This window comes from Netta rufina, assembly GCF_964035555.1.
Source record: "Netta rufina genome assembly, chromosome: 24".
Lineage (NCBI taxonomy): Eukaryota > Metazoa > Chordata > Aves > Anseriformes > Anatidae > Netta > Netta rufina.
Window position 1 is genome coordinate 4,483,431 of NC_140148.1, and position 12,485 is coordinate 4,495,915.

At 54.5% G+C, this 12,485-nt stretch overlaps 2 protein-coding genes across 2 annotated transcripts; both read left to right on the forward strand.

Annotated features, from left to right (window-relative positions):
* Nucleotides 1-3,228: 3,228 nt before the first annotated feature.
* LOC311218318 (feather keratin Cos1-1/Cos1-3/Cos2-1-like) lies at nt 3,229-3,534 on the forward strand (the record flags this gene model as incomplete). Its single annotated transcript, XM_084300965.1, has 1 exon — nt 3,229-3,534. One exon carries the CDS (start codon nt 3,229-3,231, stop codon nt 3,532-3,534), a length of 306 nt encoding a protein of 101 aa, XP_084157091.1.
* Nucleotides 3,535-11,467: 7,933 nt separating this feature from the next.
* LOC311218323 (feather keratin Cos2-3-like) lies at nt 11,468-12,264 on the forward strand (the record flags this gene model as incomplete). Its single annotated transcript, XM_084300973.1, has 2 exons — nt 11,468-11,566; nt 11,938-12,264. The coding sequence occupies 2 exons, from the start codon at nt 11,468-11,470 to the stop codon at nt 12,262-12,264; spliced, it is 426 nt and encodes a 141-aa protein (XP_084157099.1).
* Between the last annotated feature and the right edge of the window lie 221 nt (nt 12,265-12,485).

Here is a 12,485-nt window from a genome sequence, read left to right on the forward strand (position 1 = left end):
TGCTGCAAGGGCGCGCTGCTGGCTCGTGTGTGACTGGGTGCCTCCTGCACCCAAAAGCCTTTCCTGAGGGTCTGCTTCCTTGGCAGCCAGCCCCCATCCTGAATTACTCTGGGAGTGCTTCCTACCCAAGAGGAAAATCCTTTTCTTTGCTCCTTTGCACCAAAATGAGGTTCTGGTCAGCCCCTTTCTCCAGCCAGCCTGTGTTCTCCACAGCACATTTGTGACCTACGCAGTCACCACCTGTGTGCCCTGGTTGGGGACCATGCACAAACTGACCGAGGGTGCCCTCCTTCCGACTGCTTGTGGCCCTAATGAAAGCATTCAGCAGGACTGGGTGTCTGGCACTGCCAGCTGCTACTCAAGCAGAAGGTGCCCTCCATGCCAAAGCTGCAGGCTCAGGCCTGCAGGAAGGGCTCCCAGGAACTATGAAAACTGTGCTTGATGGGCAGCCATGCTGAAGCACTCCAAACGCTGAGCATTCCTCTGGTGCAAGGGGTGGATCAATTTACTCTTGCCACTATGTGATACCTTTGCTGTGAAATCGCAAACGTGGAGGAGTGACAGCTGTCCTTTTGCCTTCAGGAGAACCAGTCTAACATGGGGTGCATGAGAATCTGCCTGCTTTCCGATGTATTTCTGAGACAATGCTGGCAGGCCTTTATAGACAACTGTGAGGAGATAGGCCTGGCTTCAGCACTGACTCCCAGGAGGACCTAGCAGTGTCTACGGGTGGAAATCTCTGACTGACAGACATTATCAGGAGCCTTACAGCAGTCTGCTTCTCCTGTACATCCCAAGGTCAACGATGGACAGTCACTCAGAGGCACTCCAAACGTTGCTATCCTGAATTAAACCAAGGATCCAAACTGTCCTGATATGGTCCTTGTTTGGGCCTGAAGTTGGCAGGAACAGGGGGTGATTGTTGCAGCGAGAGGAAAAGGAGGGCTCAGGAGAAAGGAGCTGTATTTTTCAGTGCCTCTTCCCTGCACACACCTCTGAGAGGCTGGTGCCGTCCTGGTTTCAGTTAGAACAGAATTAATTTTCTTCCTAGTAGCTGGTGGAATGCTGTGTTTTGGCTTAGGATGAGAAGAGTGCTGATAACACCCCGATGTTTTAATTGTTGCAGAGCAGTGCTTACTCACAGCATTCCACCAGCTACTAGGAAGAAAATTAATTCTGTTCTAACTGAAACCAGGACAGGTGCCATCTGCGTTCAGCTGCTCTCAGGCTCCTTCTAACCCTGGGAACCTGCTCCCCTGCAGGACTCATGCACAGAGCACGGGAGAGTGCTGCCAAGTGCACATACCCTCGTGATAAAGGGGAAACAAGGACACACGCACGTGCTCATCTATACCTGCATGGAGTCCTGGACAAATCTCTGCACCCACGTGCCTTCACACAAAGCTAGCTGCACAGTGGTTGTCACAAGACAAGAGCAGATGTGTGAACAAAAGCAACCGGGCACTCAGGTGAGTGCACAAGGTGACAAGTTAGGAATCAAGTTAGGAGAGCTTAATGGAAGACAGAATTGAATTTGGCCATGGAATGCAGCTTTGTTTCCATGCTTGGCTGTCTTGACAGAAGCATGACCAGAAGGTGGAGGGAGGTGATTCACGGCCTCTACTACAGAATCACAGAACTGAAGGGGCTGGAGGAAGGAAGCACAAGAAACTTGCTGCCCTGGACTTCTGGAGAGCAGACTTTGGCCTGTTCAAAGCTAGCTGCACAGTGGTTGTCACAAGACAAAAGCAGATGTGTGAACAAAAGCAACCGGGCACTCAGGTGAGTGAAAAAGGTGAGCCTACAAGGACAGGTGCTATATTCTGCACCTCATTCTCATAGTACCTGGGGTTGGTGGGACTGTGAAGCTCAAGGGCAGCCTTGGCTGCAGTGACTGTGAAATGGTGGAAGTTAGGTTCCTGAGCACAGCGAGGAGGAAGCACAAGAAACTTGCTGCCCTGGACTTCTGGAGAGCAGACTTTGGTCTGCTCAGGCATCTGCTTGGTAGAGTACCATGATACAAAGCCCTGAAGGGGAGATGGGCCCAAGAAGGCTGGTTAATATTCAAGGATCATCTCCTCCAAGTTCAGGAGTGATGCATCCCACCAAAGAGGGAGTCAGGCAAAATGCCAGGAGACCTGCATGGATGAACATGGAGCAACTGGCTGAACTCAAACATGACAGAGAAGGCCATAGAGGGTGGGAGCAAGGACAGGTAAACTGGAAAGAATAGAGATACATAGTCTGATGAGGCAAGATAGGAATCAAGTTAGGAGAGCCAGAATTGAATCTGGCCAAGGAAAGAAGCTTTGTTTCCATGCTTGTCTGCCTTGACAGAAGCATGTCCAGAATGTGGAGGGAGGTGATTCATGGCCTGTGCTCCGCTTCAGTGAGACCTGACCTGGAGTGCTGTGTTCAGCTTTGGGGCCCCCAGCACGAGAAAGATATAGACCTGTTCAAGTGGGTTCAGAGCAGAGCCATGAAGATGATCAGAGGGGACCCATCCAGCACGTCCAGTGAGTCTTCTGCCCTCCACTGATGCATTCTTGCCCTAGAAATCCTTGGACATTTCATGCCAGCACTCTAAAGAAACCATCACTGCAGAATGGCCATGGCCTAGATCTGGAAATGAAAAGGCAGCAGTGCAGGAAACCAGTGCACAGCCCATATCATTTGTTGGGATGGTTTGCATTCAAGATGAGCTTGTCAGAAAATTGTTACCTCTGCCAAGGGTGCCTCTGGGCCTGCGGCAATGAAGTACCAGTATAAAAGGCAGCCCAGCTCTCTGCTCTCTCATCCAATTCTGTTGCCTCATCCTCCTTGGTAACCAGGTGAGTCTGAAGCCCTCTCTCCTCCTCTTCTCAAGTAGAGGGGATCTTGCATTAATAGACATCTCATCTGTTGGTAGTTCAGAGCTATGCTGGGCCTTGGAGTTCCTTCCCATGGGAGAGGGGTGGAGAGAGACGTTCTGTGTAGAGAGAGGCTGGGACACGGTGCAGAGGTAGCCTTTTGGGTTATGTGCAATGTGATTGTCTCATTGGATCAGCCTGCGGTTTGAAGGGCCCTGTCAGTACAAAGCAATGAAGACCATGAACCTCCTGGCACAGCCTCCACACCCACCCTCACCAGTTGCCTTAGCTCCTTTGTGGTGGGATAATGGGGCTGCTCCTCACCATATGCTCTGCTTCCTATCTGCCCTCTCTCCCAGGTGCATCTCCAGCCCAAGACATGTCTTGCTACAGCCAGTGCCTGCCATGCCGGCCCTGTGGCCCGACCCCGTTGGCCAGCAGCTGCAACGAGCCCTGCGTCAGGCAGTGCCAGAACTCCACCGTCGTCATTGAGCCCTCTCCCGTAGTGGTGACCCTGCCCGGCCCCATCCTCAGCTCCTTCCCGCAGAACACCGTTGTGGGATCCTCCACCTCTGCTGCCGTTGGCAGTATCCTCAGCTGTGACGGAGTCCCCATCACCTCCGGGTGCTGTGATCTCTCGGGCATTTCCAGCCGCTACTGTGGCAGAAGATGCCTGCCCTGCTAAAGGCACTGCACATGGCCCTGGGGTTCCAGCACGACCATGGTGCTGGACAACAGAAGGAGGTGTCTTCAGGCCATTGCTTTCAGAATGACTGACCTTCCTCACCTCCTCTGGCAAACATTGGCAGGAGCCTGACCAGGGGCTAGTCTGAGATCTCTGAAAACACAGTCCATGTCTCTCCTTCCATTCTAACACCTACCCCCCTGTCTCATTTTTCATAGTGTTCTTCTCCTCCCCTGTGCTGTGGGGATCCTCAGATCCAGCCCTGCCACTGTGGTTACAGCAGACAAATGCCCTGCATGAACTCCTCCATGGGCAAAGGATGCTGCCTCTTGGTTGGCCCTGGTTATCCCTGCACTGAAGGGCCTCTGCTCAGAGTGACCTCCTTTTCCTCTCTACATTTATTAAAGACTTCTGCATCCCAGCCTTAATTGTACGTGTTTCTTCCCTCTGCATATGCCCTCCTGAGCTGCTCAGTGAGAATGGTTTTGCCCTTGGTGGGTATAAGATGGATGTTTAAAGTCTTCATGCAGTTGCTTTCAGAATGACGGACCTTCCTCACCTCCTCTGGCAAACATTGGCAGGAGCCTGACCAGGGGCTACCCTGAGATTTCTGAAAACTCAGCCCATGTCTCTCAGTAGGCCCTGGAGATCTCTGCACTGAAGGGCCTCTGCTCAGAGTGACCTCCTTTTCCTCTCTACACTCGTTAAAGTTTCTGGCAACCCAGCCTTGGCTGTAGATGTTTCTTCCCTCTGTGTATGCCCTCCTGAGCCGCCCAGCAAGAATTGTCTTGCCCTTGGTGGGTATAAGATGGGTGTTTAAGGAGCCTTTTCCCCACTCCCAGAACAATGGGAGGTTGCGACATGCTGCAGAGGGTCCTCTCTTGGACAATGCCTGTTGGAGCTGAAGAAGACATTCCTCACTTTCACAGAGCAAGGGGCAATCTACCCTTGCCTTGCAGCATCTCTGCCCACAGCTCCCCCCTGTCCTGCAAACAGAGAGCACAACCTCTGCTGTCCTCACAGAAGAAGCTACGAGTCTGTGGGAGGCTGTGGAGGCTTGGCACCCTGTAGGCTCTTAGGAACGGGCTTCTTCTTGCTCAGGACAGTGCTGTGCTGGGGAAGCAGGTGGGGACAGAAAATGGATGGCAGATGTGGGGAATGGGTGGAATAAGTGCAGGGATGCCCCACTGCTTCACACGTGTCCCATGAGGCCCAACTGCCCCCAGCACAGCACTTGGCAGGGCCCAGGTGATGGCACACATGCTGGGCTGATCACCTTACACAAGTCAGCATTGGTGTTCGCCGTAATGGACCATACACAGCAATCTCCAGTCCCTGAGGACTCTGCACTCCCATGGGCTGAGTCAGTGCAAAGACAGCAGGCAGTTTGCATGCCCCCACACTGCTCTAGGGTGCCCACATGCCCCCAAACCTGCAGCAGCTTTCCTCTGGCCCAGGACCTGCACTCGCAGGGACTTCCTCATGCTCATTTCCACTTTTCCTGACTTTTGGGGCCTGAGGTTGGCATAAATAGAGGGTGATTGCTGCAGCGTGAGGAGGGCTCAGGAGAAAGGGGCTGTGTTTCAGTGCCTCTTCCCTGCACACACCTCTGCCAGGCTGCTGCCATCTCCGTTCAGCTGCACCCAGGCTCCAGACCCTTTCAGCAGAACCGAAGTGCCTTGGAGGGGCCGGGCTGGCGGGGGAAACCCCGCGGGCTGCGGGACGAGGTGGTCCTGGCGGGCGGAGCGGCAGCGCCCCCTGGGGGCTGTGCCCCTGCCTCGCCCCCGCCACACGCGCCCGGCCCCGCCCGCCACGGTTCCTGCACGGCCGCAGCCCCGGCTCCTCTCCCCGTGGCTCTCAGGGCGCAGTAATACACCGCCGCGTCCCGAAGACGGGGCTCGGTGAGCCACAGGGCGCTGGACCGGCGGTCTGCTGCCACCGAGAGCCTCCCCGGCAGGTCCGTCAGTGCGTTGGACCCACTGAAAGCGCTCACGAGGAATGCGGGTCCTTGGCCCGGGAGATGACGGTACCAGTAGACGTAGTCACCAGTCTGCATGTTGGGGTGTGAGCAGGTGATGTTGATGCCGGTGCCCTCCCTGGTCTCTGCCCACGGCTCCTGCTGCACCTGGGCTCTGCCTGCAGCCACTGCCAAAAACAAAACGAAGGAGAAAACTCAGCAAATGGCTTTGCTGCACCGAAAATGTTATGCAGAGGGAAACGGAAGAAAACGGCTGACAGCTGATGGGAGCATTCCCTCAATAGAAAACACACAAAGGCATTTAACTGGGAATGGTTATTTGGGGACCAAATCCGAGCACGGCTGTTTGAAAGGAGAGTCCAAGCCACGAGGAGAAGGGAAGCAGGCAGGGATGAGTGGGGGTGTGCTGAAAGGAGAGGAGGGAGGCAGGGAGCAAAGCAAGGTGGGAGGGAACTGCCAACTGAGCTCGCTGGAGGCAGGCGGGATGGCTGCAGAGGGAGGCCAGAGGGAAGCGAGGTCCGTAAGAAGCCGGCGGGCCAGAAGCGAGGGCAGCCCCGTCCCGTCCCGTCCCCGGCGCCGGCAGCCCCGCGCACCCAGGAGCACCGCGGCCAGCGCCGCCAGCCCTGCGGCCCGGCCCTGCCGCATCCCGCCGCTCCGCCGCCCGCGCCGCGCTGCCCCCGCCAGCCCCGGCTCTGCTCCGCCCGCGGCGCCTCCTCCCCGCCGCCGCCGCCCGGCGCCGCCAGCTCCGCCCCGGGGCCGCTCGGGGGCTGGCCCGGGCTACGAGTGCTGGGCGCCTGTGGGCGGGCAGGGCTTCGGCTGCTGCCCGCGGGGCTCTGCCCGTCCTGCAGCCCAGTCCGGGATAGGAGAGGCAGAGGGAGAGGGAGAGGGAGTGGGAGTGGGAGTGGGAGTGGGAGCGAAAGGGCGAGGGAGTGGAGACAGCACCTGCCCGTCTGCTACGGCATCTCCTTTGGAAGTGGGAAGGGGAGAGGAGGGCAGTGAACGTGGTAGGAGATGAGTAGGGAGAGAGGAGAGAAGCGGGACAGGAGAAAGCAGCTGCCTGCCTGAAGCGACCACAGTGGAGGGCAACGGGTCAGGCTGGGCTGGGCCTGGGAGCTTGGTGCTGTGGTGCGCTGGTATCACAGCTGTGGCCGGCACTGCTGCAGGTGTGGAAAGCCAGCAGCAGGCACGGGTCCGGGGACACAGTGCCCCGACAGCACCCCAAACCGTACGGGGCCCTGCTGTCTGGCACTGCCCATTGAGCTGTCATCGTCGGTCGAGCGTCTCTGCCCAGATTGAGGGGCACAGTTGCCACTTTCCCATTTACAGGCTTCACGGCAATAGTAGCTGAGCACGTACCTGGGAGACACATAGGCAGGGACAAGCATGCCCATTTGGGGAAGATACACCCAGGCCAGTACCCCCAGTAGCTGCTTTTGGAGCCCCCAAATGGACTTGCCACATTTTCCTGGAGGCTGAGACCCCCTTTCCCTGCTCGGGGGACCCCTGGCTCCAGCAGCTGACAGCAGAGGGCAGGGATGTCCTTGCGCTGAGTCTGACTCCAGAGGCTAGCATCAAATCCACTACTGCCACTCCATGAGGAATTGCTACGTTCTCCTTGCAGCACATGTGTGCATGGGGCAGAGCGAGATTATGGAGACGTAAGGAAATATTCCAGAAGAGGACAGGACAGACAGCGGTGCTCATGTGCAGGGCCCAGTCACGCAAGTACAGGCTGCAGCCCCTTTTACACCCTGTTCTGTCTGCCCTAGTGTGCTCCTCCCGGCTCCCATTTCCCTGCACGTCCCCTCATGGGGTTGTATAGGTCTGTCCTGCGCCCATCCCAGCATGTGTCCTAGCCCACAGCTGTAGGAGGTGCAAGGCCCAAGCTGATCTCCCTGTGGCTTCTTGATAGGCCACCAACTAGTGTTGTGACTGCCCACATTTGATCTCTTCTCTTCCTCCCTCATCATCTATCAGTCAGGTTTGTATCCCTGTGTGTTGTTTCCAGCTTCCTGCAGTTCTTTCTCTCTGCCCCCCTCCCAAGTGCTGAAGGGCTGCTTCTAGGGTAGGAAACAAGGAGGGAGGAGCTGAAAGGTAAGAAAGAAAATAAGGGCTGCTGTGGAAGCAGTGATGGCAGCTTCCCCAAGACCTCCATTGCAGAAGAGAGAAGAGAAAACGGCATGGCCCTGAAAGCAGAGACAGAGAACACAGCAGAGGAAACAAAGAAACAACCTCCCTCTGTTTCATAGGTTTCGCATGGCTTCCTTCACCTTCTCGGTCTTTACGCCGTAGGTTGGTGCATGGAGCAGAGGGAATCACAGCCCTGGAGAAGATGGACACCACTTTGTTGTGGGAGAAGTTGGCAATGGGGTGGGTATAGAGGAGGGAACGTAGCCCCCGGCATGATACAAGTGCAGGGAAGTGAGAGTGAGCATACTGTGTCTTGTGTCTTCTCACATGTCTACATTCAGAAGGAGACCAGGAGCACCCTGCAGGAGCTCAAGGAGCACAGGAAAACTGGTGGTGCTGTTGTATTCAAGGAGTACAGCAGTCCAGGAGCTCTCTGCAGAAGGCAGCTGCATGACTGAGAGCGAGTCCCAGAAGAAGCTGCATTTGTGTAGGGCCAGAGCAGGGCAAACGAAGGGTGAGCGCCACTTGTGCCAAGGAGGGGAGCAGGAGCTCAGCCCACAGGCCTCCCACCAGACTGGAGTTCTGCAGTGGGTGGCAGATGCACGCAGCTTGGTCATAGGCCATGAGTGTGAAGAGGACATCCCAGTTTAGGCCCGCTAGTGGAGGAAGAGGAGCCAGACCACACCGCTGGAAAAGTAAATGGTCCATAAAGAGGCATCCTGACCAAGACATGACACGTCAGTGAATGAGAGGTTTCCAAAGACAAACTACACAGAAGGATGCATGGTCTGTTTGGGCACCACACAGGAGTGTATTCCCAGCCTGGATCAAGAGGTAGATATCTGAGTCCAGAATAAAGAGCAGCAGCTCTCAGCTCTCAGACAAACCCAGCAGCAACAGAAGAAACCTCTCTCTAGACCTTCCCCTCACTCCTGTGGGAAGGAGATAGAGTTGCTGCTCAGGATTCCTTGCCTTCCACCACTCGATATCTTCTGGAGGTAAAACACAGCAGGGCCTCAGCAAGCCAGGATGTTCCTTCAGAGAGAGTAGAAAGTAAAATCAGAACCCTGGAGTTCAGGAGAGCAGTATTTCTTTTCTTCACTGTGTGCACAACTATCTCTGTGTGTGCCCAAATATACTTCAGCATGCATCCAGGAGTTTCTGTGAGTGCACCCATGAATTCATGCATCTTTTGACATGAGCAGCAGTTTGCATGAGTGCTGTTCCCTCCACCCACTTTTGATATCATGAATGATATCGCTACGTGATCAACGGTCACCCTGGGAATTAACAGAAACAGTGACCTGTCAACAGCATCCCTCCAAGGCTGACATGTGCTGACTGTGCATGATCCTCCTCCAGAGGATCAGAGGCTGCACCTCCAGCACGCACGTAGTCCAACCCTGTTTTCAGAGCGGGTGTCATCAGATCAGGTTGCTCAGGATCAAGTCCAGGCAAAGTCTGAACTCTTCTGAGGATGGAGCTCCATTAGCATCTCTTTGGCAATCTGCTCCAGGACTTGATCGCCTTCAGGGTAAATATTTCTTCCATGTATATTTCATCCATTTAATCAAACCTACCCATTTCTGAAATTGCACTCATTAGCACCGGACTAAGTATGCTTCATCTCCAGAGTTCAGCTCTGTTTCCTTTGAATCCCCCTGTGAGGTGGGAGTAGACAATACACGTCTGTTTGGCTTTCTGTGTGGCACCCACAGGGTCTGTCCTTCCTCCCACAGCACAGCAACACCAGGACCCATGTTCCTCTCGTTCGATGCCACTTCTGCCCAAGGTTTCAGGCCCTGCATAACTCAGCACCAGGCCCATGAGTCACAGATGTATGTGTGGCATTGGTTTCCCCATGGGGGACCTCTGTCCCACCCCATACACCACTGACACTGCACCGGCAGTAGATCCACGCAGGGCTGGGCCTGCACAAAGATGGCAGGATTTCTCAGCCTTTCTCCCTGTACATAAGGCTAACGCCATCCTTTTGAACTCTCTAGCCATGGGGAGTGCAGCTGTGTCCTGGCCTGGAGAGGCAGGGAGGGGTGACTGCCACCATGCTCTTACACTCTGAATCCTGTGGTACAGAATTATAGAAAGGATCCAAACTGTTGTGGGCCTATCCTTTTTGGGGACTGAAATTGGCAATGAACTTCTTAGGCTCAGGAGAAAGAGGGCTTCAGATACAGAAGGCTGCATTCCAGCATATGTGCTGTGGGCACTTCTGGGCTGTTTTTGTTCTGTGATTGTTCAGCTGTTCTCGGGTTCCTTCTTGCTCTCTTCTTGCCAACTAAACATCCACCACACAGCTCTCTCACACCCCCTGCTGAAAGCAAGATGTGCGCAGAGAATGTGATTTAAGCTAAAGGGCTTACAAGTGTAGATAGGGATAATATAATTAAATGAAAAAGGAAGAAAAATTATAAAACTAAAGAGCGAAGGGTGTTTGGAAACAAACTGAGAGAAAATTATACTCCACTTCCCATCAGCAAGTGATGTTCGTCGAAGTGTTTGGAAGCACTGACTTAGTATGCCCAGCCCTGTTTTTCCTTCCCCTTTCACATCTTCACTGCTGAGTGTGACATCATGCAGTATGGAATATCCCTTTGGTTGGTTTAGGTCAGCTGCCCTGGTGATGTCCCCTCCCAACCTCGTGCCCACCTGCATACCTCCTGGCTTTGGGGGGCTTGGAGAGAGTCTTGATGCTGTGTCAGCACTGCTCCACTATAGCCCCAATGTTGGTGCGATGGCAATGCTGTTCTAGCTCCAAGAGCAGAGCACAGCACTCTAGGGGCTGCTGTGGGGAATGCTGAGTCTGTCCCACATAGCCCCAGTACAGGCAAGTGCCCACAAGGGAGGAACATGTGCATGAATGTGACACAATGTGCAGCAAAGACAGCATTTAAACAAAGCACATGGTGTGACGTGATAGACAGGTGAGGTGGACTGGGAGCCTTCCAGAAGGCACCGGAGCCAGGGCTCTTGACAAGACAATGTCAGCTTTCTTGGGCCTTGAACTTAAGGCCTGAGAATCCCATTTGTTATCCTGAGTAGCAGTGGTAAGGAAAGTGCTGGAGTGCCCCGACTGATCACTGGTGGGTGTCATGAATTAAATAAGCTTGCGTCATGTAAGGAGATGGTGTATGATTTTATTCTTTTTTTTTTTTTTTTGAAGCAAAAAATGAAAGGCATCAAGTTATGGGAGTGAAGAAGGAATTCCCTATGGACAGGATCTGCATTGCGTGTCTTGGGAAAACCCACCCAGCTCTGTCCGATGCTGGTAGAAGGCAGGATCACCTGCATGTGAAAGGTTTCCTTTCTGTGTACATGCATCTTGTTATTCCTTCTAACTAAAACAGCCACTGACCTGTTGGGCCTTTCTTTTGTGATCCAGAAAGGGCCCTGCACAACCTCTCCCCCTTTACAGACATCGCTGGGTCAGAGCAGGAGGAGGCAAAACAGGCCAGCAGGTATTCCCTGAGGGCAGTGTCAGCAGGGGTAGGGTCACAGTCAGGAGCTGGGTCACCTGTAGCCAAAAGGGCCCCAGAGAGTCCCTAGGGAGTCACCCAGACTGACAACATTTGCTTTTACCGGACTCTTCCAGCACGTGAGCTGAGTCTTCTGCCCACAGTGAGGTGTGTTGCCTAGAAATACTTGGGCCTCCCTGCCTGCCACTCAGAAGTTGCCTTCTTTGGGGAAAGGGCATAAAGCAGGAAATGAAAAGCAGCATCACAGGAAGGCAACACACATCCCATATCATTAGGTGGGATGTTTTACATTCAAGAGCAGCTTGTCAGAAAATAGTCCCTGCTTCAAGGGATGCCTCTGGACATGGGGCAGCCAAGGCCCACTATAAAAGCCAGCCCAGCTCCGTGCTCAATCATCCACTTCTCTGGCCTTCTTCTTGTTGGGAACCAGGTGAGTGTGAAGCCCCATCTTGTCCCCCTCATTCTTCCACAGGAGGACTCAGTTCCTTGGACCTTTCAGCTCTATCAGCTGTGTGCCCTGCCATATCTTGGGACTGCTGGTTGTGGGAGAGTCAAGTTGTAGGTTTGTCATGGAGGAAGATTGGGCCTTTGGTATGATGGCTCTTATGCTGAAGCCTAGGGTGTATCCTGGCTGTGGTGGCTCTTTTTGGGCCCTGTCAGGATGCAGCCAAGAATGCCTCGCACATCCCTGCACAGCCTCCAGCTCACAGTACTGCCTGTGCCTTGGATTTTTTAGGGTGTGGTGACAGGCTACTCCTCGTGCATCCCCATTTTAAGCTTCCTCCCTGCCCTCTGTCCCAGGTGAACCTCCTGCCCCCAGACATGTCCTGCTACGACCAGTGCCGGCCATGCCAGCCGTGCGGCCCGACCCCGCTGGCCAGCAGCTGCAACGAGCCCTGCGTCAGGCAGTGCCAGAACTCCACCATTGTCATCCAGCCCTCTCCCGTGGTGGTGACCCTGCCCGGCCCCATCCTCAGCTCCTTCCCGCAGAACACAGCTGTGGGATCCTCCACCTCTGCTGCCGTTGGCAGCATCCTCAGCTGTGACGGCGTCCCCATCAACTCTGGGTGCTGTGATCTCTCCTGCATTACCAGCCGCTACTGTGGCAGCAGGTGCCGCCCCTGCTAAAGATGCCAGAGAGTGCCCCAGACCAGGACCCCAGGAACTCAGAACATGCTGCTGGACAAGAATGGATGGACGAAGAGACCTCATGTTGTTGTTGTAAGAGGACCTGACCATCTCTGTCTTGTCCTGTAAAGACAGATAGGAAGGGGCCAGTCTTGAGTCTATGACAACATGACCAATGTCTTCCTATCCTGTTTTCTACACGCTCTTTTTCTTTCTTTCCT